Below are 26730 nucleotides of genomic sequence, written 5' to 3'. Positions count from 1 at the left end.
AATCTACACATTATTGAAAGTAAAAATTTATTCCAAGTGAATGATAGCTGTGTCTATAAAAACAAAGCTTGGTTATTTTACACATGTTCTTTAGCCAGTTAAAATTATTTTTATCATAAATCATCTAATGTTAAATATTTAGCATACACTTTGGTACTCTGGAAACATACACCAGTTATTTATCGGTGAAGAAGCTACATAGAAAACAGAAAATACTTTATTCTACTTATTGAAAGGTTGCATTTATTAAACCAGAGTTAATATATTTATAAATGTTATTCTATACATATTTATTATTGCATGTCTTAAATGTCACACATATGTTCAGTGAATAGTTCGTTACATGATATTTTAAAATTTGTTATAGAGATGTTAACTCAGATGGCAAAATACAAATGACATGGTATATTTTATCTAGTATTTTATTATTAATGAAAAAATTGTTACTATAGGTAATTATAATCCCTGAAAGTTTTTTCTAAGTACCTACTAGTTTGGAGAGAAAGAACTGTGTGAGTACTGAAATTAAGGAGGAAAAAGATATGAAGAGAATTCAAGATTTTTAAGGTTCTAAATGATTCTAGAATGAGAAGCAAACCTACAGACTTTTATTGATTTACCTGATCATTTTACATTCATCAAGGATGAAAGAATGGAAATTATTTTAAATTGTGTTGTGAATAACATTTATATTGCCTGATAATTTGATATTTTTAAAAATTATTAGTGAATCATTAATATTCTTAATTGTCATTTTTCTGTCTTTTACCGACTATATTTCATATATGTGAATATGGGTAAATTATAATGGAATGAAGGAGAATGTTATTAATCACTGCAAATATGAATCAATCAATATTATTATATATAAACATTGGTTAGCTTGATTGTATCAAGAGATAAGACCATACAGTCATGGGAGATTGTTAATGATGAGCTATATTTATCATGTCAATATCCAGTATCAAGTTTAATTATGAACAAATTCAAAATCATGAATAAAGTATCGGCTATTAGCACTATTTATTCTTCTCAAGTCATATCTAATATAGTTATGTAAGAATTTTTTTTTTTTTTAGGATCTTTTTTTTTTTTTAAATTTTTATTAGTTGGAGGCTAATTACTTTACATCATTACAGTAGTTTTTGTTATACATTGATATGAATTAGCCATGGATTTACATGTACTCCCCATCCCAGTCCCCCCTCCCACCTCCCTCTCCACCCGATCCCTCTGGGTCTTCCCAGTGCACCAGGCCCGAGCACTTGTCTCATGCATCCAACCTGGGCTGGTGATCTGTTTCACCCTAGATAATAACATGTTTCAATGCTGTTCTCCTGAAACATCCCACCCTCGCCTTCTCCCAGAGTCCACAAGTCTGTTCCATACATCTGAGTCTCTTTTTCTGTTTTGCATATAGGGTTATCGTTATTTTTTAATGACTATAGATACAAAAAGAATATTTAATACTACATAATTCTTGTCTTCATTAGATAATTGATATTCTATCTGAAAACTCAATAAAATTCAATGGACAAAAACAAAGTTTTATACATATGAAATAAGTGGTCAGTTTTTCTTTTTTTAAAGGTGTAATTAAATGCCTTATTATTTAAAACAGAAAATAATTAGAAAACAAGAAAGAAAAAAAAATCCCATCATAATAGTAAAAGGAACAAATCCAGAAATTCCATTTGTTAGTAACAGCAATATCACCAAAAGTGATAGCAAAACTATGTAACATCAATTATGTAGCATGTATACTAGGTAGTAGAATTAAAGAAAACTTGAATGAATGAAAAGATATAACATGACACAAATTGGAAATGTTTAATTTTGAATATACAGAGTTATCCTAGTCAAGGTATTAGAATTTTAAAGAAATGATTCTATATGTTATTTGTACCTAAAACCAAAAAAAATAAAATATTCAGAGAGAAAAGAAGTAAGAGAAGTTGTCAGGAGACAGGCATGCTCCTAAGAAAATTGTGTATCATAAGATTTTGTTATTCTTTTTGAATAAGCGTCAGATTATATAAGACTATGTCATCCTGGAGCGTATTCAAATTGGTATGTATTATTAATATATAAAATAAAATCTAATTGGGAAGTCACTATATATCTATTCGATTTTAAAGATTAAAAACAAAAAAATCTTTTTATAACCATGTCCATTGAACTGACACTGTTACATATGGGAGTGGGAATTAAATTGTGTATGTTTTTTCTGAAATATCATTCTTCAGTGCTTATCAAAAGTGATGAAATATTTCCTATGTTATTGGTTTATCAATCTCACTTTTAAGGAATTAGCCTAATAAAATATTTGGAAAAGTACCTCCCAAAATAAATAAGTAGAGTTTTTGTAACAATATTGTTCATAAAAGAGAAAAAGTGAAAATGGTTAGGTAAATTAATTAGTAACCATAAGACAGAAGATAATATAGCCCGAAAATCTATCTTTAGAGCATTGTAATAATTGGAAAAACTCAAATGGAAAAATTACACATTCATTGTGGTCTCAATTATGTTACAAATATGTCTAAAAATATTGATAGACTATATAAGCCAATTTGATAGTAATTGCTTGTGTGTTTTTGAATTTTGAGTGAGCTCTTCTCAAATACACACACACACACACACACAGACATATTGTATATTTATAATTTTTAGTCTCCAAATACTGTAATATCTGAAATATCAGTAAAGATCCTACATTATCTTTTCAATTGGATAAGTTTTAAAATATATCTTTAATTTTAAAAGAACAGAATGAAACCTATCCTCTTTTCCCCTTCCAATTGTCACAGCTTTTTCATGGCTTGTGTCTCGATCAGTTTTGGCTGCTACAATAAAAATATCATGGACTGAATGGCTTAAACAACAGACACATATTTCTCACAGCTCTGGTGGTGAGAAGGTCAAGACCAAGTCACTGACAGATTTAGTATCACTGACAGCTTTGATGTCTGGTGATGACCTGCTTGCTGTTCACAGCCAGTCATCTTCTTGGAACCTCACATGGCAGAAGGGAGCAAGAATGGGATCTCTTTTATAAGGACACCAATCCCATTTGTGAGGACTTTACCCTCATGACATAATCACCACTCCAAGGCCCTACCCTCAAATACTATTACAATACATTGGGAAATAGACTTCAACATGTGAATTTTAGGGAGACATAAATTAAATCTACAGCAGTTTATAAGATTTCTTAGATTATTTTAGATATCTTTTTTGTATTGTTATATTCAGTTAAATAGATGTGCATATACACTTTTTATTTTCAAATGTCTCAGTTTTCTTTTTTCTGTATATTTGTTTGAAAATTATGATTTTTTTCAGGGTTGCTAACTTTAGTTTTATCTTACAGATTCTTGTGGAATAAGGATGACAAGCCTTTTAATCTCTCTGACCCTCGGATAATTGTATCTAACAATGGGGGGACTTTCAGGATACCAAATGACGGGCACATATCTCACTTTCAAGGAAAATACCGCTGCTTTGCTTCTAATAAGCTGGGGATTGCTATGTCAGAAGAAATCGAGTTTATAGTTCCTAGTAAGTATTTCGGTGCTTCCCAGGTGGCAGAGTGGTAAAGAAGCCACTTGCCAATTCAGGAGATGTGGGTTCAGTCCCTGGTTGGGGAAGATCCCCTAGAGAAGGAAATGGCAACCCACTCCAGTCTTCTTGCCTGGAGAATTCCATGGAGAGAGGAACCTGGTTGGGCTACAGTCCATGCGGTTGCAAAAGAGTCATATACAACTTAGCAACTAAACAGGCAGCAACAGTAACTCTTACAGAGATTTCATTTAATATTTTAGTTAAGTTTAGTAGGAGTTATACTAGGCTGCAATGAAATAAGATTATTAGTTTAATCAGCTTTTAATTGCTTTATATTTTATTTATAAGGGAAATTATCTTCCAGGTCTTGATATTTAGAAGTTGATGACCTTGAAAGTGACATTCTTTCACTGCGTTTCACTAATAATACATGTAACATGGGGAAAAATAGTATTTGTTTTGCTTCATCGAGTGAAGTTAAATATATTAGTTAGATTTGGCTAGGTTATGCTTCAGTCACAAGTAATCCCCAAGCCCTTGTGTTAATATAGGGTTGTTCCTTGATGAGGCAGTTTGCTGTAGGTCTGGCAGCTCTTCAGAGCAACTGTTCTCCATGTAGCTTATCAGAGATCCTAACTGATGGGTATACCATCATCCTGTCTCTGCACCATGTGAAACTTGTACCATCTGGGTCAGAGAGTGGGGGTATAGAACACTGCTTCCCACAAGAAGTTACACAGGCAGCTTCTACTCACCTTGTTAGGTGGAGCAGAACAGATGGCATAGCCCCACCTAACCTCAGTATGAGTGCCCAGTGACATTAGTATATGTTAGTAATATCTTCCAAACATCATAACCATGGAAAACTACAAGCTCCCTTACCATTAAAGCTGTTATTTATCATAATTATCCCCAGAAGTAAGCAACTTCTTTATTCAGTTCAGTTCAGTCGCTCAGTCGTGTCCGACTCTTTGCGACCCCATGAACCGCAGCAAGCCCGGCCTCCCTGTCCATCACCAACTGCCAGAGTCTACCTAAACCCATGTGCACTGAGTTGGTGATGCCATCCAAACATCTCATCCTCTGTCATCCCCTTCTCCTCCTGCCCTCAATCTTTCCCAGCATCAGGGTCTTTTTCTAATGAGTCAGCTCTCCGCATCAGGTGGCCGAAGTATTGGAGTTTCAGCTTCATCATCAGTCCTTCCAATGAACACTCAGGACTGATCTCCTTTAGGATGAACTGGTTGGATCTCCTTGCAGTCCAAGGGACTCTCAAGAGTCTTCTCCAACACCATAGTTCAAAAGTAGCAATTCTTTGGTGCTCAGCTTTCTTTATAGTCCAACTCTCACATCCATACATGACCACTGGAAAAACCATAGCCTTGACTAGACGGACCTTTGTGGACAAAGTAGTGTCTCTGCGTTTTAATATGCTGTCTAGGTTGGTCGTAACTTTCCTTCCAAGGAGTAAGCGTCTTTCGGTTTCATGCCTGTAGTCACCATCTGCAGTGATTTTGAAGCCCTCCAAAATAAAGTCAGCCATTGTTTCCACTGTTTCCCCATCTATTTGCCATGAAGTGATGGGACCGGATGCCACGATCTTAGTTTTCTGAGTGTTGAACTTTAAGCCAACTTTTTCAGTCTCCTCTTTGACTCTCATTAAGAGGCTCTTCAGTTCTTCTTCACTGCCATAAGGGTGGTGTCATCTGCATATCTGAGGTTATTGATATTTCTCCTGACAATCTTGATTCCAGCTTGTGCTTCCTCCAGCCCAGCATTTCCCATGATGTACTCTGCATATAAGTGAAATAAGCAGGGTGACAATATGCAGCCTTGAAATACTCCTTTTCCTATTTGGAACCGGTCTGTTGTTCCATGTCCACTTCTAACTGTTGCTTCCTGACCTACATTCAGATTTCTTAACAGGCAGGTGAGGTTTTCTGGTATTCCCATCTCCTTCAGAATTTTCAACAATTTATTGTGATCCACATGCTCCTGCACCATCACAGACACCAGTATGCTACTGGAGATCATGGAGAAATAATTCCAGAGAGAATGAAGGGATGGAGCCAAAGCAAAAACAACACCCAGTTGTGGATGGGACTGGTAATAGAAGCAAGGTCTGGTGCTGAGAAGAGCAATACTGCATAGGAACCTGGAATATCCATGAATCAATACAAATTGGAAGTGGTCAAACATAGAGATGGCAAGAGTGAACATCAACATTCTAGGAATCATTGAACTAAAATGGACTGGAATGGGTGAATTTAACTCAGATGACCATTATATCTACTACTGTGGGCAGGAATCCCTTAGAAGAAAAGGAGTAGCCATCATGGTCAACGAAAGAGTCCAAAATGCAGGACTTGGATGCAATCTCAAAAATGACAGAATGATCTCTGTTCGTTTCCAAGGTAAACCATTCAGTATCACAGTAATCCAAGTCTATGCCCTGACCAGTAATGCTGAAGAAGCTGAAGTTGAACGGTTCTATGAAGACGTACAAGACCTTCTAGAACTAACACCCAAAAAAGATGTCCTTTTCACTATAGGGTACTGGAATGCAAAAGTAGGAAGTCAAGAAACACCTGGAGTGACAGGCCAATTTGGCCTTGGAGTACAGAATGCAGCAGGGCAAAGGCTAATAGAGTTCTGCCAAGAAAATGTACTGGTCATAGCAAACACCCTCTTCCAACAACTCAAGAGAAGACTCTACACTTGGACATCACCAGATGGTCAATACTGAAATCAGATCGATTATATTCTTTGCAGCCAAAGATGGAGAAGCTCTATACAGTCAGCAAAAACAAGACCAGGAGCTGACTGTGGCTCAGACCATGAACTCCTTATTGCCAAATTCAGACTTAAATTGAAGAGAGTGTGGAAAACCACTAGTCCATTCAGGTATGACCTAAATCAAATTATGACTATACAGTGGAAGTAAGAAATAGGTTAAGGGACTAGATCTGATAGACAGAGTGCCTGATGAACTATGGATGGAGGTTCGTGATATTGTACAGTATACAGGAGTCAAGAGCATCCCCAAGAAAAATAAATGCAAGAAAGCAAAATGGCTGTCTGAGGAGGCCTTACAAATAGCTGTGAAAAGAAGAGAAGTGAAAAGCAAAAGAGAAAAGGAAAGATATACCCATTTGAATACTTATTTATTACCAGATCTGATCTCTGTAGCATGGGATCTCTGAATACTGACTTTCACATTTGGTCATTTATTTTCCTGAATTTTATGGTATCCAATACTACTTAATTCTAACCAAAGGCTTTGAAGAAAAAATTCTTAGATGCAAAACAGAAACTCTTGACAGTTTTATAATTTCTTCTTGCAAAGTTCTTGACCTTTCAGGATATGGACACCTTATGTTGGGGGAGTAGACTGTACATAAACCTGGGGAGAACAAATAGTGAAAAATGTGTGTGTGTTATCCTTAAAGTTGGGACAGGAAACTGGGTTAAATTTTTTAAGTTTTCTGTATTGTTCTAGAGGAGAGACTACAACTCAAATTCAAAATCTTAACAAGTATGTGTCTTAAAATGTATAGAATAATTACAGTATACATATAGAACAAAATGTGAGTGATTATCAAGCTCTGCTTCAAGAAGAAAAAGAAAAAGGCAAGAAAAGAGAGAAAAAGAACTATAGAAATAAATCTAAACATATCATTAATTAAAGATGAAAGTAAATAAACTAAATGCTCCAAAATTTAAAAAGTTATAAGCTATTTACCACATTACACATCTAAATCATGAGAAAATAAGATTGTTGAAACTAAAAGGGGGAAGAGATGTTTCATCTTTTTAATAGATTGATATATTGAATAAATACTGTTCAAAAGAAAAGTACATATAGCTCTATTAATATCAATCATAATAGGCTTTATTTTATAAAGGCTCCCTGGAGATTAATGTACCAGGCATACATAATATGAAGGAGTATGGAGCAGAAATAGAAGTACAAAGAGAAATAGACAAATCTACCATAGTGATGAAAGATGTAAGTGTGTTTCATTATTTAGGAGCTCAAGCAGAGGCACTTAGAAAAGCGCGTTGAGGATTAAAAGAACCCAGTGACGAGCTCTAGCTAATCAGCATGTATGGAACATTATACCTGAAACTTCAGATTGTTTTTCAGTATTTGATGATACATTAGCTATGAAGCGAATATGACCAAAATACAATTCAGAAATGGGTATTTTTAAAAATCCAGAAAAAACATTGCAAGTGAATATAACTGAAGATAATATTAATGTATTTATAAATAATTTTACAGATCTCTAATTTGGAGAAGGAAATGGCAACCCAGTCCAGTATTCTTGCCTAGAGAATCCCATGGACAGAGAAGCCTGGCAGGCTATTGTCCATGGGGTCACAAAGAATCAGATACAACTTAGCGACTAAACCACCACCACCAGTAAAAAGCAAAAAAGAAAGTGGCAAAAGATATAAACTTGCACCTCAGACTGAAATACTCAATACAAATATAAAAATGTGCTTAATATAATTAGTAATAAGAAATAGAGCTATTGTAACCTAAATAATAAAAGCATTTGATTCCTACAAAATTGGGAAATACAGCAGAATCTGAAAGTAGCAGTTTTACGTGGTACTTTGTGGGCAGGAGGAGAAGGGGACGACAGAGGATGAGATGGCTGGATGGCATCACTGACTTGATGGGCATGAGTCTGAGTAAACTCTGGGAGTTGGTGATGGACAGGGAGGCCTGGCGTGCTGCGATTCATGGGGTCGCAAAGAGTCGGACACGACTGAGCGACTGAACTGAACTGTGGGCAGCATAACATGTATCCATCATGGAGAGTACAGTTTACTGCTTGGACTGTGGAGCATATTGGTCGCTGCCTACTTAGTTAAAGATACTCTCACCAATGCCCAGAAATTCCTCTTCTTTGCTCATGTACATGTGCCCCTTACCCGTGTGCGCCAGGAATAGCTGTGGCAACATTGTTTGTGTTTTAGAAATATACTGAACAGAAACACAAGTTCATTTGTGATATGATGAAATAATTGTGGCATATTCATACAAAAATTACTCAGCAGTGAAGACTGATGAACCTTAGAGATGTGCTGAACAATGAAAACAAATCTCTAAAAGAAACATAAAATGTGATTTCACTTATATAAGGTCAGTATATGTAAAAATTAATATAATATTGTTTAGGATTATAATTTCATGTGGTAAAATCAATATGCATAACAAGAGAATGATGAAAAGAAAATTTAGGATGGTAGTTACCTCTAATGGAATGTGGAACAGGTAGGATTATTACTATAATAATCTATCTACACTAGATAGAAAGGTAACGGTGCTTTTATGTTTCTCTTGTGATGGGTGGTGGGTAAAGAGTGTTGCATGTCTTTCTTTTTATTCTTTACATTTATTTTATGTGGTCTTTATATATACAAAATTAATTAGTATGTAGTATACTGATTTGTCTTAGATATACTGAATTATTAAATGTGATGTTAGAGCATAGTAGTGGGCAGAGTAGTGACATACAGACTTGAAAACTGGCCTCTGGAGTTTGGGTTTGAAATGACAGTAGGGAATGTTCATGAATTCTGGGTCAGAAAACTGTGATTGAAAATCATAAAGTCACATAGATATAACTATACAGCCATAGTTATAGTTCTATATTATAGACTATATTGCATCATTTATATTATTACAAATTATAGTGTATAATATAGATTGATAAGTATATAAGATAATTAACTGAAGTAAGATGAGGAAGTAGGAGACCGAGGGAGAGGAAAGAAAGATATAAAAAAAAATCTGTTGTACAAGACAAGGCATTAGGCTGATCCCTAACCTGAAGTCTAGTGGTTGCTATGGAGACACAAAGGACAGGCAGTTGCTAGACCTATAGCAGAGAAATGGTACATTTTAGTATAAGGTTCTGCAATTAAAGGATTTTGAAAAGAAAATGTTTTCTGTCATTATCAAAGCAGACCAAGTGAAGGCATGAACTAGCAGAAATGGCTAGTATTGTAATTAAGAGATGAGAGTTGAATCTGAGCTATGTAGTGGATAATTGCACCATTTTTTCTGGTGCTGTAGAAAAGAGGAAAGTAAATTAGGTTTCTCATGCATCATTTCCAGCTCCTCCTAAAATTACTTCATCATCTAACACCTTTCTGCACTTATTTATATGTTGAATAGGACCATCAGCCCAGTTCTTAGGAGTTTATAAATCAGAGACCATTTAAGGCTTCCTACAAGTTTTATCAATTGATTCATCTCTTAAGGTGTAGAGAATTGATTCTTCATTTATATTATACTCTGTGATATGAGTTTTAAAGTTTGTAAAACTTTAAAGTTTTAACTCTCATTTCTTTGTTTGTTTTTTCTTTTTTTTCCATTTATTTTTATTAGTTGAAGGCTAATTACTTTACAGTATTGTAGTGGGTTTTGCCATACATTGACATGAGTCAGCCATGGATTTACATGTGTTCCCCATCCCAATCCCCGTCCCCCCCTCCCTCCCCATCCCATCCCTCTGGGTCTTCCCAGTGCACCAGCCCAGAGCACTTGTCTCATGCATCCAACCTGGGCTGGCGATCTGTTTCACACTTGATAGTATACTTGTTTCAGTGCTATTCTCTCAGAACATCCCACCCTCGCCTTCTCCCACAGAGCCCAAAAGTCTGTTCTATACATGTGTGTCTCTCTTTCTGTTAACTCTCATTTCTTAAACTTTTCTTTAGAACAAACTTAAAGGCTTGATTCTAAGTTTGAACATAGGTACAGTAGCTGAAAATTTGGTCATTACCCCCTACAGACAGAAAACTTTATACACTGTGTTTAGTTATCTACTTTTAACAAAATTGCAGTTGACTTTGCCAGGAAAAGAAAGAGTAAACTAAAAAATAAACAACCAAACACAATGTACTGTTTTCAAATATGGAGAAAATCATTCAACTGAATGGATTTTCTAAGATATGGCATGCTAAGTTAGGCCGTGAATTATTCAACAGATCTTCATTAAACTCCCTTCATGTGTCAGACACTTTTCTAGTAATTTGAGATACAGCAGTGAACAAGAGAAAGACTGTACCCAAGAAACCTAAATCCTGTGGGTGTGGTCAGTGAGTCTGGAGAGAAGGTAAGCTATTTTCTTGCCTTCATTATGACAGATATCAGTGAAGTTAGAATGATGATGTAAATAATTCTATTTTGACTGTTCAGTTTTACTTACCCTTGAGGGCACAGATCAGCCTTCTCCACTTAACGTTCTTAGTCTATCTTAGCCTATACTAATTTTTCTTACAGATTCTGTGTATTATTTACACATCATAAATTTTACCAGCTTATGTACACAGTGGTTCCTTTCATCATAAAAATTTTCAGTTCAACTGTCATTAGAAGCCAGTATTAGAGCATTTCCCTCATCCCTGAAAGATTAGGCACTCTCTCTCCTCATGCCCAGGCACTCGCCAGTCTGACGCTTGCCTCTAGAAATGTTTTTTTCTGAATATTTCATATAAATGAAATCATACAATATGTGATCTTTTCCATCTAGCTTCTTTCCACTTAGCCTGATTTTTGTGATTCATTCATGTTCTAGGATAAATCAGTAGTTTGTTCATTTTTATTGCTGAATAATATTCATATAATAATGATACAGATATACCACATTTTGTTTATCCATTCACCAGTTGATGTCCATTTGGATTGTTTCTAACTTTTGACTATTATAAAGAAAAATTAGTAATAATCAGTAATGTTAGGAATATCCATGTGTAAATTCTGTGTAATTTTAAAAGCATTTTTTGTTGTTTGAAAGAGACTTTGACTGTCAAATATATTAATCAAAGGCAAGAATGATATTATCCTGTCCTATTCTTCCTTCTCTATATTTTCTTATAAATGCTGCGTGAATTCATATTATCAGTGATTGATTTACTGGCTAAAGATTAAAAGAATGAATAAAGGTAAAAATGCAGTATGCATTACTCTTAAAGTAATGCAAGGTATAGCAGGTTTAGCAGTGAAATCATCTGTATATTGTTTTACTAGAAACTACCTAGAATTTCTAGTGTGCTGGGTTTCTACATTTGTATGAACTCCTCAGGTCAGTTTCCTTGAGACATATCTTGGCTATTTACTGCTTTCATTTGGGAAGGATAGAATAGCAGAAGTAGGGGTCCAGTGGAATACACTAATTTCTTCTTTTAATATAGGCAGGCTAACCTTAGGAGGATTAATTTGTTCAGTAGAGAGTAAACTTAAGAGTTTTAAAGGTTTGATTAAGACCGAGGATTTTGCTCTCATGCGTCCCGGTATGTGAATGACTAGAATGAAATGGACTGCATTGGGCTGTCCTTCCTTAGTGTGAATTCATTACCAGTTCATAGACTGAAAGGCAGTGCTATTTCTCTGTACTTCTAAGTGGGTTAATAGGGTACTCTACAGGAAATGGGAATCAATTAAATCTCTTTGCAGACAGAAACTGGAGTTCAGGGTGATGCAGCATGTGAGCGCAGTGGCTTGCATTCATGATAATGATGCCAGACTGTCAGCAATTTGCTGAGCACATTCAAGGGAAATGGAAGGCACTCCAGAGCTCCCCAGCCCAGTCCTCTAAACAAAGTGAGAAGTCAAAATAGATAAAAACTCTTTGGCATAGGAACGGGGACAGAATAATTCATTAAACAACCCATAGATTCTCTATGAAATACAGTCTTTCATCCCTCAGGTGCCCTACCTACTTTCTTTGATAAAGTTAATTCCGAATAGCTGTATAAAATGTGGAAGTTGTTATGATATAGGCTACATGAAAGATCAAAAACAATAGCGAAGGAAAGCTCTTTGTCCCTTTGCCCATCTCTACATAATGTGGCTGGGTTTCCCATGTAAAGTGAAAATATTTGAATAAGAGCCAACATATTGAGTGATTTTTAAGTGCCCGGCACTATGTTAATTGATTTATATGAAAGAGTTTATTTAAACTTTGCCACAAATCAATGAATTAGGTGTCATGTCGAATTCCATTTTATGAATGAAGAAACTGAAACACATGAAGCCATGATTCAGCCCTAAGCAGCTGGCCCCAGAGCACATGTGTATAATCCAATGCTATACATTGTTGCCTATGCTTTCATCATTCTGTTAACACATCCTCTGGATGAGCTAAAAAGCATTTATCCTTCTTTGTTGAAAATAACCTTGGCAATAGCTTATCAGACTCAGAGAATATAGGGAGATTGGATTTTTTTCTTTGGGTATCAGAGAAAGATAACCTGTAGGTAACATAAAGATAATATGTAGGTAATGTAACTTGATAATAGTTAAGTCACCAGAACCTTTTCATGGACATGGTTAGTCAGAATTATTTGTATTTCATTAAACTTCTCTGATGACATTTCATTACCAGTTCTTTACGGTTGTTTGCCATGTGGGACTGTGCAACTTGTCCTTAAGAAAAGCCTCTGATGGAGGCTTTTGAGGAGCCCAAAGAGATGACTTTAAAGGATTCTAAGATACCAGAGAAAAGTCAAAAGGGGGCACAGAAAGGAAGGATAGTGGTCTGAAGCAAAACAGCCAGTTAATTTTAGCGTCTAGGCCAGAGCCGTTTATAGGCTAGTCTATAGATTAAAAAAAATTGTTTTTCACAAGTCTGCTATATTTCAAGTACAAAGATGTTATTTTTTTAGTGTATCAGTTGAAAGAGTTAAGATGATGAGTTCCAAAACTAATCTGTCAGTACCTCAAGTGTAGAGCCCCTAGAGATTTTGTATTGGCAGGTTTTCTGTGTGCTGATAGCCTCAATAAGAATATTAGCATGTAGCTAATTTGCCTCTCAGACACGCTTTTCATGTTAGGTGGGTTTTTAGGGAATTGCACCCTTGGAGTTATTACTAGAAGTTTGTCTGCTATACTGAGTAATGAATGCAGAAGCCTGTTGAAAAATAGTGAAGGATGGGTGTTATGCTTTGCTTGGTTTTCTTATGAGGTAGACTGATAGGGACTAAATGTTTATGGATCTATCTAGACTTGATTATTACAGGATTTCCAAACATTCTTCAAATCCTGCTTATGTAGATGCTAATGTAGAAGTGGACGCTGATCCCTTTGCAAAGACACCATTCCATGGTCAAGCCCAGTCACAATTAAGTGATACACAATTAAGTGATTTTGTTTTTGGTGTTAATAGAGCACTTATTTGACATGTGTTGGTGAGTTCCAGCAGTGTAGTTGCCTTACACAAAAGAAAAATGACTGTTTACAATTCATGTTTTTAAAGTATTGCATCTGTCCTAACTCAACAATGCTAATGTTTATCACCAGAGAAATACAATTAGCAGAAGTCATTGGTTGGAGTTATTTTTAAATAGTCATTTTTTAAATTGAATTGAGGTAGATGTCATGCTTGCAGTTGTTATAATAATTAAATTTCACATTTATCTGTGAATGTTAAAATAGTCATTTTTTTGCTTTGCATCAAATTTGCAAAGTTTGAAAGTTGAAGAGTAAGATCTAACCTGACAAATTTATATCCTTTACAGTGTTTATTCTCGGGCCTTAAACTATTAAATATATAAATATTCTTCCCGGTTTCCAGGTATTAATTTCATCTTTGGTTAAAGCTGTTCCAGATTTATGGTATGTGATAAAGGCTTTGGTAGACTTCTAAATCTTATTTTATCTTTTTTATTATGAATGCCTTGGAAGCCAGTTGAGTAACAGAGTTCCACTTTTGTAATTAGAATTTTACAATCTAGATTTAATTAATGCAAGGATGATAGTGATTCACTGGTGATACTATCTGTTTGAATTATTAAATTTTTTCTAAAGAGACAGCTCTCCAATTAGGACTTTATACAACTTAATTAGCGACTTTACAATAGATACCACCCAGGGAACTGTGTGTTCATATTTGGCACTGTAAAGTTTGCTAGTTGCAAAACAGGATTACATGCGTCTTTCATTTCCTAATCTGTTTCCTTTCCTCTTTTGCTTCTATGATCTGAGTATAAACAGATAAATAGATTCAATAACTACCAAACAACATTGCTAACTTCATTAACAATAAATACTGAGGTTTAGTTAGAGCAAGTTTCACTAAACAAGTGATTTGAATTTGGAGCTTAGGGTACATACTAGTTCTGTAAGTTACTGCACTTTACTTGGTATATTTCTGCAAAATGACTTGTATAACATTTGCTGTCAGTCAAAGCTAAGGCTTTACCAAATAGGTGGTATTGATAGTTGATCAACAAGGTACATGTAGGGGATATACTCAGATGTTCTTCTGTCTTTTGTTGGAAGTTTCATTCTACCTAGAGCAAAAGCATGATTCCAAGATGCTTCAGTTCAGTCCCTCAGTCGTGTCCGACTCTTTGCGACCCCATGGACTGCAGCGCTCCAGGCTTCCCTGTCCAACACCAACTCCCGGAGCTTGCTCAAACTCATATCGATCAAGCCTTAGCTTTGACAGACAGCAAATGTTATACAAGTCATTTTGCAGAATATATACCAAATTCATGTCCAAGATGGTTCCCATCTCAAATTTTATTTCCAGACTTGCCAAGAGAAATCTTAAATGAGTAGACCACAAGGGAATCCTGATAACTGTCCCATGCCAACGCCTGTCTTTTGAACTGGCAAAGGCAGTGTAGTAATGGCACTGCCCCCTCTGATGTTAAGCCGTGAAAGGTCCTTGAATTTAGACAAAAAGCAATTCACTGTAGCTAGTGCATCGATAAGAAATGTCAGCCAATTCCCTCACTCACTAAGGAGTTAGAGTAGGGGATGGGGTGAGGAGCAAGGGAACAGCACAAAGCTTCTCAAGAGGAAAATTGACAGTAAATGAGTATATCTTTAGACTCTCAAGAATAATAATAATCTTTTGTGAGCCATATTTTAAGAATGAAATATAGAGATGGAAAACTGCTAATAAATTCCATCAGGTCAGGAAGGCTATAAATACCTCATATAAGACTTTTCTATCAAACCCTAAGTAATTCTACTGTGCAGATTCCCCTACCAAAGTTGAAAGGTACAAATAATGTTGAGGTGGAATTTATTTTGAATATTCTTAAAACTATTTTATAAATAACTTCATAAAATGTCAAACTTCGGTGTTGTATTTCAAATTCTGCACTGTTGTGACTTACATTCTCAGTAATTGCATTGACCTTTTTAAGGAAATTGATTCCAGCAAGGGAGAGAAACAATATGTTGAAATACTGCAGTCTCCTGTCCTACATCCATTTCATTTCACTTAAAATTTTATTTACTGGGAGTGATTCCAGTGTGGATGGCTCTCTTTGCAACTTCTAGTGGTCATGTTTGCCTTTTCATTGTATTCATACCATTTTTTCCCATGTGGGCTTTGAATTATGTATTTTGTTTGATTATGATCTGAATGGAATATTTGCCAGTCACATTCAAGGGCTTCAAAATAAAGCAAAAGATAGAAAACAAGTGTCTGCCTAAAAATAAATCACAACGTTTGGAGAAAAATGATTCCAAATCTATGAAAATTTAAAACGAGCAACTCCTATGACTCAGAGCTTATACCTCTTCTCTGAGAAATATGCACAAGCATATTGTTGCCTTATTGATGTCAAAGCAAAAATATTTGTTATCTACAGTTACAGAATGCAGAAATATTTTTAAGGTTGTATAATGATGCAGCACAGATTGTTAACAGTATTTTCCTCTGAAGGACATAGACAAGAAGATTTAGGGTGTTGAATTTACTAAAAATGTTCCAATTTCTAAAAGAAGAATGCTTTAAGATAATACTTGTAACATTAAGCATTACTTGTAAGGTTAAAAATTTTGAATGGTGTCTTTAAATGATTTTTTTATATCAGATGCTCCAAAATTCCCCAAAGAAAAAATCGATCCTCTTGAAGTGGAGGAAGGTGATCCAATTGTCCTTCCATGCAACCCTCCCAAAGGTCTGCCACCATTACACATTTATTGGATGAATATTGGTAAGTAATATTCTGTTCTATCAATAAGGGCACATTTTAATTTCATGCATTGTGTCAAACGACATACTGAAACAAAGGATACAAAATTAATATGACCTTATGAATGTGAAATCAAGTATAGTTTAAAAACTATTTCCATCTATAGTCTGCTCTAAGTCCTGAATATACATGAAAGCACTAGAAAACCACTAAATATGTCTTGATTTTGTCATATCTGGAAAGAGTAGAGTCTGTTAATAAGATACAATATGTCTATGAAGGAAATACTTATTTTCCAAACATCTTACTTACCTTGGCACTATTATCCACGTCAAAGTTGAGAATGGCTTGTATCTGTGTTGCTAGCTTTATATTTCTCTTTTAATATGTTGCACCTACTTAATACAGTGATGCACAAAGAAATGAGTATTGACTTCTGCGTTTAATTTTCCAAAAGCTATCATCAGCTCTTGCGTTGGGATTCCAGCTTCTTGTAAACCCTACTTCTGGCATGTGTCTTAGCAGGTCTATCTAAATCTTTTCTCATTGTGACCCCCAGAGTAAAGTAATAATTGTACAGTATTTGGAAGAAAGCAAAAGAAGCTACTCGTGATTATAGCCAGAGTTGCAGATTCCATCCATCATAAAACTTAACTAGGCTGCATTTTGGAAGAGGGATTAATATCTCAGACACAATTTTGTGAAAATCTGTTTTTAACAAATATGATCCTAATATAATAAGAGTAATAATTAGGCCATTATCCATTTGGACTAGTTTTCAAATAAGTCAGAGCAGACCCATAGAGCAGAAGTAGAATCCTAAATGGTCAGGAGAGGTCAAATGCCCAGACTAGTTGTCCATCAGTGACCAGTTAATGGTGATAAGCATTCTCAATGATTTTCTTGTTTTTTTTGTGTGTTTTTTTTCTTACTCATTTTTTTTCTTACTCATTTTTTTTCTTACTCATTAATTGCTTCTATAGTAAGACCAGACGTGGGAGGAATAGGAAGAGCCTACATGAAAAATAAAATAATATGAAAGAAAGGATCCTGAAAAAGAGGCAACGAGGCATAATAAAGGACAATTGCCCCTTTTAGTAACAAGATATTTCTCTTCCAGAATTAGAACACATTGAGCAAGATGAGAGAGTATACATGAGCCAAAAGGGAGATCTGTACTTCGCAAATGTGGAGGAAAAGGACAGTCGGAATGATTACTGCTGCTTTGCTGCGTTCCCGAGATTGAGGACTATTGTGCAGAAAATGCCAATGAAACTAACAGTTAACAGTTGTAAGTTGAAATAATTTTATTGTGCCAGCATGAATGTGGGAGACAAATGTGTCTGTAATTTTATTCTGGTTGAAGCCAGTTAAAGCTGGGTTGACATTTTCCAGCATTGTTTAGTTTAACTCTGGAGACTTCCTTCCAGATGAAAGAGACATCTGCAGCTGCACACTGACAGTAGCTCCGTCTTCTGCAGCCAGAAAATCAAATCTCAATTCACAGGACAAGTGTATTTCACTGGATGACTAGAGAGTCGAGTCATTTTCCTTGCGTGAAATACAGAACAAAATTCCAGGGTTTTCTCAGCAAGTCTCAGGCTTAGAATCTCTGTGATTTCAGATAAACTGGCAAGGCTGAAAATCTGGGAGAAAAGCACAGAGTCAAAAATAACAGGAAGTAATATCATTTTTACCACATCAAACTTTTTTTGTGTTTCCCAAATTGGCAAAGTTATTTGAATTGCTTCTCTTTCCTACTTGATTCTGCAGATGGCATTCTGGGTTCTTAAATTTGAAAACTGTCATTATTAGTGCAAGAAAGAACCAGTATTCAAAGGGCAGAGATAGTCTCCAGAAATTCATTGACTGAATAACTGGCTCTGGTAGAGTCAAAAGTTGGCATGACCATTCCATTGTCTAATGTGGTTCATAATTTTTTCATAATTTGGTTCATCAGTTTGTTGTGTGTTGATTCTCTAGGCCAGGGCTTCACTATAGTACCCTTCAGCACCCTCAGTTCTCTTTAATGGAGCTCTAGTTTGTGTCCTTTCCACCCAGATTTCATCTATGGTAGCTCAAGATTAAGCTCTTCATGAATATTTTACAACTATGTTCCCAAAGACGCTGTTCTAGTGAAGCATGCTTATACTTCATTTTGTAATTTTTGTAGGAGAAAACTATGGCTTTTCATTGTTTTGATGTCAGCATCTACCATTATGTTTGTGAGTTTTTTCTTCCATTTTTTTTATTTCAGTAAAGCATGTTAATGACTCAAGTTCATCCACAGAAATTGTTTCCAAGGGTAAGTTGATGACATGTAGAATGTTGACATTTATTTTCACCTGTGGTCACTCATTGTCATTTCAGAATTTGAAATTTAATACCTTCTGAGTTTATTAATATACTGATACTCTTAGTAAGCAGAGGGTTAACATAGAGGGTTAACAGGAACCCTTAACACAGAGGGTTCTATTTTCTCCCATCCCCGTTAAATGTATGTAATAGGGGTTAACATTTACAAATGCATAACTATATAAATGCACCTATATACTTATTGATGGTTTAATTACCATAAGTAAATACATATACATATATAAAATTATGTTTTTCATGGAGTAATTATTATGGATCTCCCAAAATGCCTGCAGTTTGGCAGAGAGCTGTTACATGAAGAAAGGAAAAAGCAATGGTTTTTGTAACAGGGTGTAACAGAAGTAGAGAAAGCGTTAAGTGTAAGAAAGTCAAATGGTTATTTTCCTTCCTAGACCTCTTGAAGTACTTACGACACAACTGTCCATTATGATTCAGTGAGAAAGAATATAAGTTGCAGCATTTTCCAAGCTCACTTGTCTATGAAATGGTTTTTATTATTTAAAATTTTTTTCCCATAGAACATTTAACCAAATTATATAGTAAGTAGTTTTTCTACAGAGAAAAGAATCATTTGTCTGAATGCAATAAATATTTCTTTTATAATTGGCACCAGCAATGAACCCTCCATGATAACTTTGGTAATCTAATATACTGATAATATCACCAGGGCTGGATGAGGGTTCCCCTTGGTGTACCTTCAGTTTGAAAATGGACTGATTAGGTATATATAGGCAACATCATTTCCTTTGAGGTCAATAACACAAACATATAGTGTTATATCTTTTCAGCACTCAATAAAACCATTACACATGGATGGGAGGGGAGTTTGGGGGAGAATGGATATAATAGGCTGTACTCCAATATAAAAGTGTAAAAAAAAATCACACCATATAATACATGTTCAAAAATTATTTTTCAAAAAATAAACAAATGCTTGTAAGGAAGCTATGGCAAGGTATGTACTGCTGTCAGTACCTTTCATCCTCCACTCTGATAGCAGCCCTTACCTCGACACTTTGCATATCACATCAAATCACATTGACACTGGATGTGAAACATAATTTGTGTGAACACTTGGAACAGAAACCAGAATTTGCATTGAAAAGGGAAGCTTCCTCATTTTCCATTGTATTTAAAAGGTTTCTTAGGAAAATGGGGCTTCTCTGGTGGCTGAGACAGTAAAGAATCTGCCTGCAATGTGGGAGACCTGGGTTCGTTCCCTGGGTTGGGAAGATCCCCTGGAAAAGGAAACAGCTACCCACGCCAGTATTCTGGCCTGGAGAATTCCATGGACAGAAGAGCCTGGTGGGCTGCAGTCCCTGGGGTCGCAAAGAGTCAGACAGGACTGAGTGACTCACTTTAGGAAAATAAGAAATGGAATATTTCCTCCCCAGTTACTGAGATGGCTTGTGAATCTTTTTGTACGACAGTGTTTGTCTTTGAGGATATAAGACTGAAAGTAGAGTCACCTAATTGATAAATTCATAGATGCCTGGTTGTGCACCACAGGCTTCTTGAATCAGAGTTTCTGAGTGTAGGGACCAGGAAACTGTATTATAAGAGGAATCTTGTCAGATACTTGGGCACATTCAATTCAAGAAAAATATGCAGAGCCATCAAACATGACCAAGTATGATTAAAATGTGGAATATAAAACTGTTGACTGACAATGAACTTAAGGCTTTCATCAAGAAACTAATTATCTTGAACACTGTTTGAACTTCTGAATTTGAAGATGTGGTTTGCATCATAATCTTTATAAAACTTAATGCAGCACTTAGTTAATGTATCTGAAGGGCGACCCATGCTTCCTGGTAAGAGTGGAATCTATTTAAGTAGGAATATATTAAAATGTGCGAAATATATGTGAAATAAATGTGTGAAAATAAATTAAAATGTGTGTGTAAATATACACACACACACATAGGTCCATATGGTTAAATATGTTTTAGGAAGGATCGAGTGCCAAAGGAGTTTCTTAGTTTGAACAAAATCTGACTCAGTTCTGTTCTGTTCTGTAGCAAATTCAATCAAGCAGAGAAAACCCAGACTATTGTTGCCTCCTCCTGAAAGTGGCAGTGAGTCTTCTGTTACCATCCTCAAAGGGGAGACCCTACTGCTCGAGTGTTTTGCTGAAGGCCTGTGAGTAACTTGACCCTGTTCATGACTTTTTCCATTCTGTCCTGTAAAGAATGAGATAGCAGTGAAGAGTGTGCCTGTATGCATCTTTAAAAAATGATTTCTTTTAGAAGAGAGAATCCTGTTACTACATTTCTGGGGAAAGTAATTTGCACTTCTCTCTGCAGATTTCAGGCTGTGACCGAGATTGATTTATAATTAGATAGCTCTGTCAGTTGGTGAAAGTGTGAATGGGGGTGTCAGTGACTGTGTTCTCCTGACCTCAGTCAACACGGGGATGCATCCTTAGGGCATGAGGTTGTGAAGAGTCAGCCCGTCACTGTTGGTGCCAGGGTTATGTCTTTCTGCTGCTGTTATTTGTCCTGCTTCTGCTTGTTACATTTCCCCAGGTTCGATGGATCTCTATTTATTATTTTACCCACCTGTCCTTTGCACACAAGCAGATCTAGATCATGCAAGTTAAATTAAAAAAAAATTTTTTTTTTGTCTGCACTGGATCTTTGTTGCTGTGCGTAAGCTTTCTCTAGTTACCGTGTGCAGGCTTCTCATTGCAGGGGCTTCTCCTGCAGCAATGCATGGGCTCTGGGCACGCAGGCTTCAGTAGTGACGCCGTGTGAGCTCAGCAGTTGTGTCTTCCGGGCGCTCGAGCACATGCTTAATAGTTGGGACACGTGAGCGTAATTGTCCTGTGGCGTTGTGAAATCTTTCTGGACCAGGGATCAAACCCATGTCTCCTGCATTGGCAGGCGGGTTCTCAACCACTGGATCACCAGAGAAGTCCCAGATCATGCAATTTAAGAGTTTCACATCAGAAACAATGAATCAAACTTTTTTTCACACCTAAAGTACAGTTGAGCAAGTCCTCCAAGAAAAGACTTCACTTGGTCACCTCTTGAAATTGTGATGCTTGTTGAGTAGCTATCATAAGTCTATGTAAACAAGGATCATCTTATTTAATACCTGATCATACAAGATTGTCTCTTCGCAATCATCACCCTTCTTTACCACCACATACCCATCCCTGCCACTGGGAATCCCGTGGGAAAATACATCCCACCTTCCTAGCACCTGAGTTTACTTACTCAGTTTGTAAACTCAGGGTTTTTTATAGCTGGTCATCTGGTTCATGGACTAGAATTTGAAATTCATACTTCACTGTATATTCTGAATGAGTGGTTTTAAATTGGTCTGTGAAGCAAAGGAGAAGATTTTAATGGTTTTATAACCCCTAAGCTTTGTAAATTTCTCTTTCCATCCTGCAAAATATTCAGGTTGCTTATCTGTATTAAACTGCCCAAGTATATTGCCATAAGGTACTTAGATGTGCAGTGACATGGCCTCTGTTCAGGAATTTTATGTCTGTATTATATGAGGAGATGAAAGCGTCAGGTTCATTTGGATCATGTTGGTAACTGCCTGCATCTTTGCTCTTATTTGTATGTGTTTATAGTGGTAGAAATTACATTCTTCCATGGTTCATCACTATTCTTGGTTGACTCTTTGGGCAGGGAAAACATGTCAGTAACTCATTTCTCCTGTTTCCCACAAATGCCATAACTTACCTCTTGAGTGGGCTGCCAACTGCATGGATGGTTTTCCATATAATAGACTCTGTGGACTTTTCAGAAAATGCAGTGTCGTGAGCCAGTAGAGAAAAAGTGAGCACTGACATGTGTTGTCTTTGGGACTTGAGGATTCCTAAGGCCTTGTCAGAAAAGTTCATCTGAAGGGTTTTCATAGGTTTAGGCTAAGAATCCTAGTCTAGATAGACTAGTTCTCTTCCAAGTGAATGTGATAGATTGTAAAATTTTTAGAGTACTTGAAAAAAAATGTATTCTAAGAAGTTTTGTTTTAAACTGTAATTTATTTAATTATTTACTTTTGACAGCTCTGGGTCTTCATTGCTACATGGACTTCTCTAGTTGTGGGGTGCAGGCTTCTCATTGCAGTGCATCCTCTTGCTGTGGATCTCAGGCTTCAGTAGTTGTCTTCCTGGGCCCTAGAACACCGGGTCAATAGTTGTGGTGCTCGGGTTTAGCTGCTCTATGGTATGTGGGATCTTCCCAGACCCGGGATTGAACCCATGTCTTCTGCATTGGCAGGCAAATTCTTTACCACTGAACTACCAGGGAGGCCCTCTAAGAAGTTTTAAACCACGAACTTAATGAAGATATTGTCCTCTTTATTATGTGTCAGGCACTGTGTCTTGCACTTTACATACATTAACTCATTTTATGCTCGCCACACGCATCTCATGACGCATTCTTATTGTAGTTAGGCAAGGGCAGGCCAGACAGTTGACTTTACCTCTCTACACTTAGTATGCAGCGGAGGCTGGGATTCCATCCTGTCTGTCTCCAGAACCCTAAACTACCTCTAAATTGAACTTCTGCAGCATATTTCAACCAAATGAACTGATGTGTTCAGTTAAAGGCAGGGTGGACAGAGGATGGCACTGTGCCTGAGTCTAAAGGAGCGGGATATAGTAGATGTTTCAGAAAACGGCTGGTACTAATGAAAATGTGGATACCATTAAGTAAAATGGGAAAGCTTTCAGAGGGAAAGGTTGAGGGGTTCAGATTCTGTAAGGTGAAAACTAAGAATAGCTAAAAACAACATTGTGAGTTTCATTCAGAAGAGAAAAGTGTTCACTCCCCAAAAGGAGTGCAGACGGTGAGCCCCTCCGTGGAGAGCACACTAATGGACCAGTTCACACTCACTTACATCCTGTGAAAGCTTTGTTGGGCTTAAAGGCAAATTCCCTCTGCTGACTGTTGGGCTCAAATTTTCTTTGTCTTTTCTATGTTTTCTGAATTCATGGGTTGAAGCTAGATACAATTCTCTTGCAAACAAAGGAAGTTTAAGAATTAAAGTTGACTGGGCAAGGACCTAAAGAAAACTTTGAGATGATGGTATGGTGTGGATTTATGTCTAAAAATGGATTAAGCAATATATTTTCCTTCAAAAATTTATTATTCAAGTGCTGTTAGTAAATGTTTACTAAATTTTTGAGAAAGAAAAGAAAAATATTAGCAAGACAATAGCTGGATGTTCTAGCAGTGGTACAGATGTGTCCCCAGATAAATTTGTCTCATAGTAATATGATACTTATTAGATAATCCTTTTATCCTGTTCTTTCAAAGAATAGGTATTAGAAGATTAGGCTGGTTTCCAAGGACTGGCAAAAAGAAAAAATAAAAAAAAAGATTTTACAGCAGGTGAGATGCTTGTATCATTGAAGTATGGGCTTACAGAAATCCCCTGATTTGGAAGAACTAAGGTCCAGAGCAGCCTGCACTTTGGCAAATTGCCGTTTTGACAGATGGAGTGCAAAGCAAGCAGTTAGGAGGTACGGGTTATGCATCCTGTTGGGTGGTGTGCTCAGGAAGCCAACAGCTAATACACTGTCATAGCTACCTATCTGAGCATCCTTACTATTTCCTACACAAGTCAGTAGTATATCCTGTATTTTAAGCCTGGTGAAATGAACGGTAGTGGTGGTTCCAGACAAGTACGTGTGCAGTGAGGGAGGAGACTAGATGTGTGTAAAAATCATCTTTTTTACCTCTGTTTTTTTGCATAATAACTGAATTATTTTAACCATTGCCAAACAATACAATTTAAGAAAATTGATGCAAACAGTATGAATTGTTTGCTTATTAACTAATAACTAATTAATTTGCCTATAAGCACATATTCTCAGAATTCATGGTTAGGAAGGGGAAAAAAAATGGGAAAAGCGCAAATAAAATAGAAGACACTGGTCAAAAGAACAAGTTTAGTCAGACAATTTCAAGTTCTAATGTATCATTTATTACCCCAGTGACTTTAAGCAAATTAACTTCTTGAACTTTAAAATCCTCACTGGTAAAATGATGATAATGATGCTCCCATTTAGAACATACTCAGTAACTTTCAGGTATTAATGATAAAAAGAAATGTAGTGAGAAGAAAAAAGTCATCAGTAAAAACAGCAGAAATACTTCTTCCACTCAGTCATACAGCTCAAGTGAAGAGGAGGGAAAAAAAATCATCCATCAGTTAAAATCAGGCATCACTGTTCTTCACATCATTTTTAAATCACAAAAGTCATAGAGCATCCCACTTCTCCACTTGTCTGGTTTGCATTCAAAAATTTTAATTTCAAAAATCCCAACAGATGGAATTTTTCTGTTTTAAACCTAGCTGGCTTGGTTCCTCAGTCTTGTTTTCCACCCAGATAAGGTGGAAAATGTCATTGTGTTGGTGTGTGACAAGCTATCAATTTGGGATTTGTTTTGTTCTTGCTTTTCTCACTTGTTGTTTATGTTGGGTGATCTCAGTTTTCTAAGCAAGAGAGATTTGGTTCATTCCTTGAATCCTGTATTCCCTACTAGGGTGACAGTCTGCCTGGATGACCCAGTCTATGCTTCAGAGCCCACGTTCGCCTAAAATGAGCTATTCCCAGGTCCAGCCAGTACACTGGGCACCCACATTTGAGTCTTATTCTCCAATAGCAGCCTCTTAAGGATTAAGAGGGGTGTCACAGCTACCCTCTGCTGAGTGTTGGGTCTTACTTTATGGTGTTTTTCAAACTCATATGGGGAAGAGGGCTGTTATTTCTGGCCCCTTGAAAACCACCCACAGGGAGATAGCATACTTGGAAAAAAAATCTTGTACATTTCTATGGGTCCAGTCATCCATCCTTCATCTAACCATCCATATTCAACACTTCGATGGAGCTAGCCCTCTTAGTAGAGGAAACAGAAGATTTCTGAAGTGGTAGCCTATTAAAGGAGCTTGCAATGAAGGAGACATCATCCAACCCTGATCTTCACCATGGATGGTAGATGTTGGTGTGCAAGTCTGTGCATTGGGAAGGCTGATGTTTTTCAGTGGGACTCTTGAGTGCAGACCTAAAAGCAGCACAGTGAGGGAAGCACCCTGTGGATTTCTTTATATTTTATTTTTCACTTTAAAAAATGTTTACCATTTACGTATTGTTTCACAGGCCAACTCCACAAGTTGATTGGAACAAAATGGGAGGTGATTTACCAAAGGGAAGAGAAACAAAAGAAAATTATGGCAAAACATTGAAGATAGAGAATGTCTCCTATCGGGACAAAGGAAACTATCGCTGCACAGCCAACAATTTCTTGGGATCAGCCACTCATGATTTTCACGTTATAGTAGAAGGTACATTTCCCATGTTGAATTATTTTTCTATTATTTAAAAAAGGTGAATTCATATGTATAGTCAAACCTCAAATGCATATATATTAAAATGAATAAGCTGCTTCAGCATTTAATTGTAGAGTGAGCAGTGGAATATATTAGACTTCAGTTAATCAGGTTTGTCATTTATTCCACAAAACCACACAGAAGGGACAAATGACAAGAAAAGATCTCTGGTTAGGGATTGAACACAGATGACATTGACTGTTTGGTCACTAAACCTAATCTCTTATATCATCTTATTATGAGAAAACATTTACTGTAATATGTGTGTAACACTGCATAATATGAAATCTTAAAAGAAGAAAGCATTACCATCATAAAAACTATTATAATAGGCCTGACAGAAGCTTGGAGTTTCCCAGTCCTGACATTAACTTCCCGGGTCCTTGACCAATTTACTTCACCTTTCTGTATCTCCATTTCTTACCAATGAAATGAGGGAGTCAGACAGATTATGATCTTAACTGTTTCCTATTT

The 26730-nt window shown here is 36.3% G+C and overlaps 1 protein-coding gene across 10 annotated transcripts in view; it reads left to right on the top strand.

Moving 5' to 3' along the window:
* CHL1 (cell adhesion molecule L1 like) overlaps positions 1–26730 on the top strand; it is a 227789-nt gene that overhangs the window by 138577 nt on the left and 62482 nt on the right. For 9 of the 10 annotated variants that reach the window (XM_020880764.2, XM_070455658.1, XM_020880761.2 and 6 more), the window contains 6 exons: positions 3374–3561; positions 16420–16542; positions 17642–17812; positions 18779–18826; positions 20919–21039; positions 26027–26211. In XM_020880764.2, coding sequence (XP_020736423.2) covers positions 3374–3561; positions 16420–16542; positions 17642–17812; positions 18779–18826; positions 20919–21039; positions 26027–26211 — 836 coding nt within the window. The remainder of the gene's footprint in view (positions 1–3373; positions 3562–16419; positions 16543–17641; positions 17813–18778; positions 18827–20918; positions 21040–26026; positions 26212–26730) is intronic. The other variant, XM_020880762.2, reaches the window with a different exon arrangement.

This window comes from Odocoileus virginianus, chromosome 26, assembly GCF_023699985.2.
Source record: "Odocoileus virginianus isolate 20LAN1187 ecotype Illinois chromosome 26, Ovbor_1.2, whole genome shotgun sequence".
NCBI lineage: Eukaryota > Metazoa > Chordata > Mammalia > Artiodactyla > Cervidae > Odocoileus > Odocoileus virginianus.
This window is presented reverse-complemented; position numbering and strand designations above follow the sequence as displayed.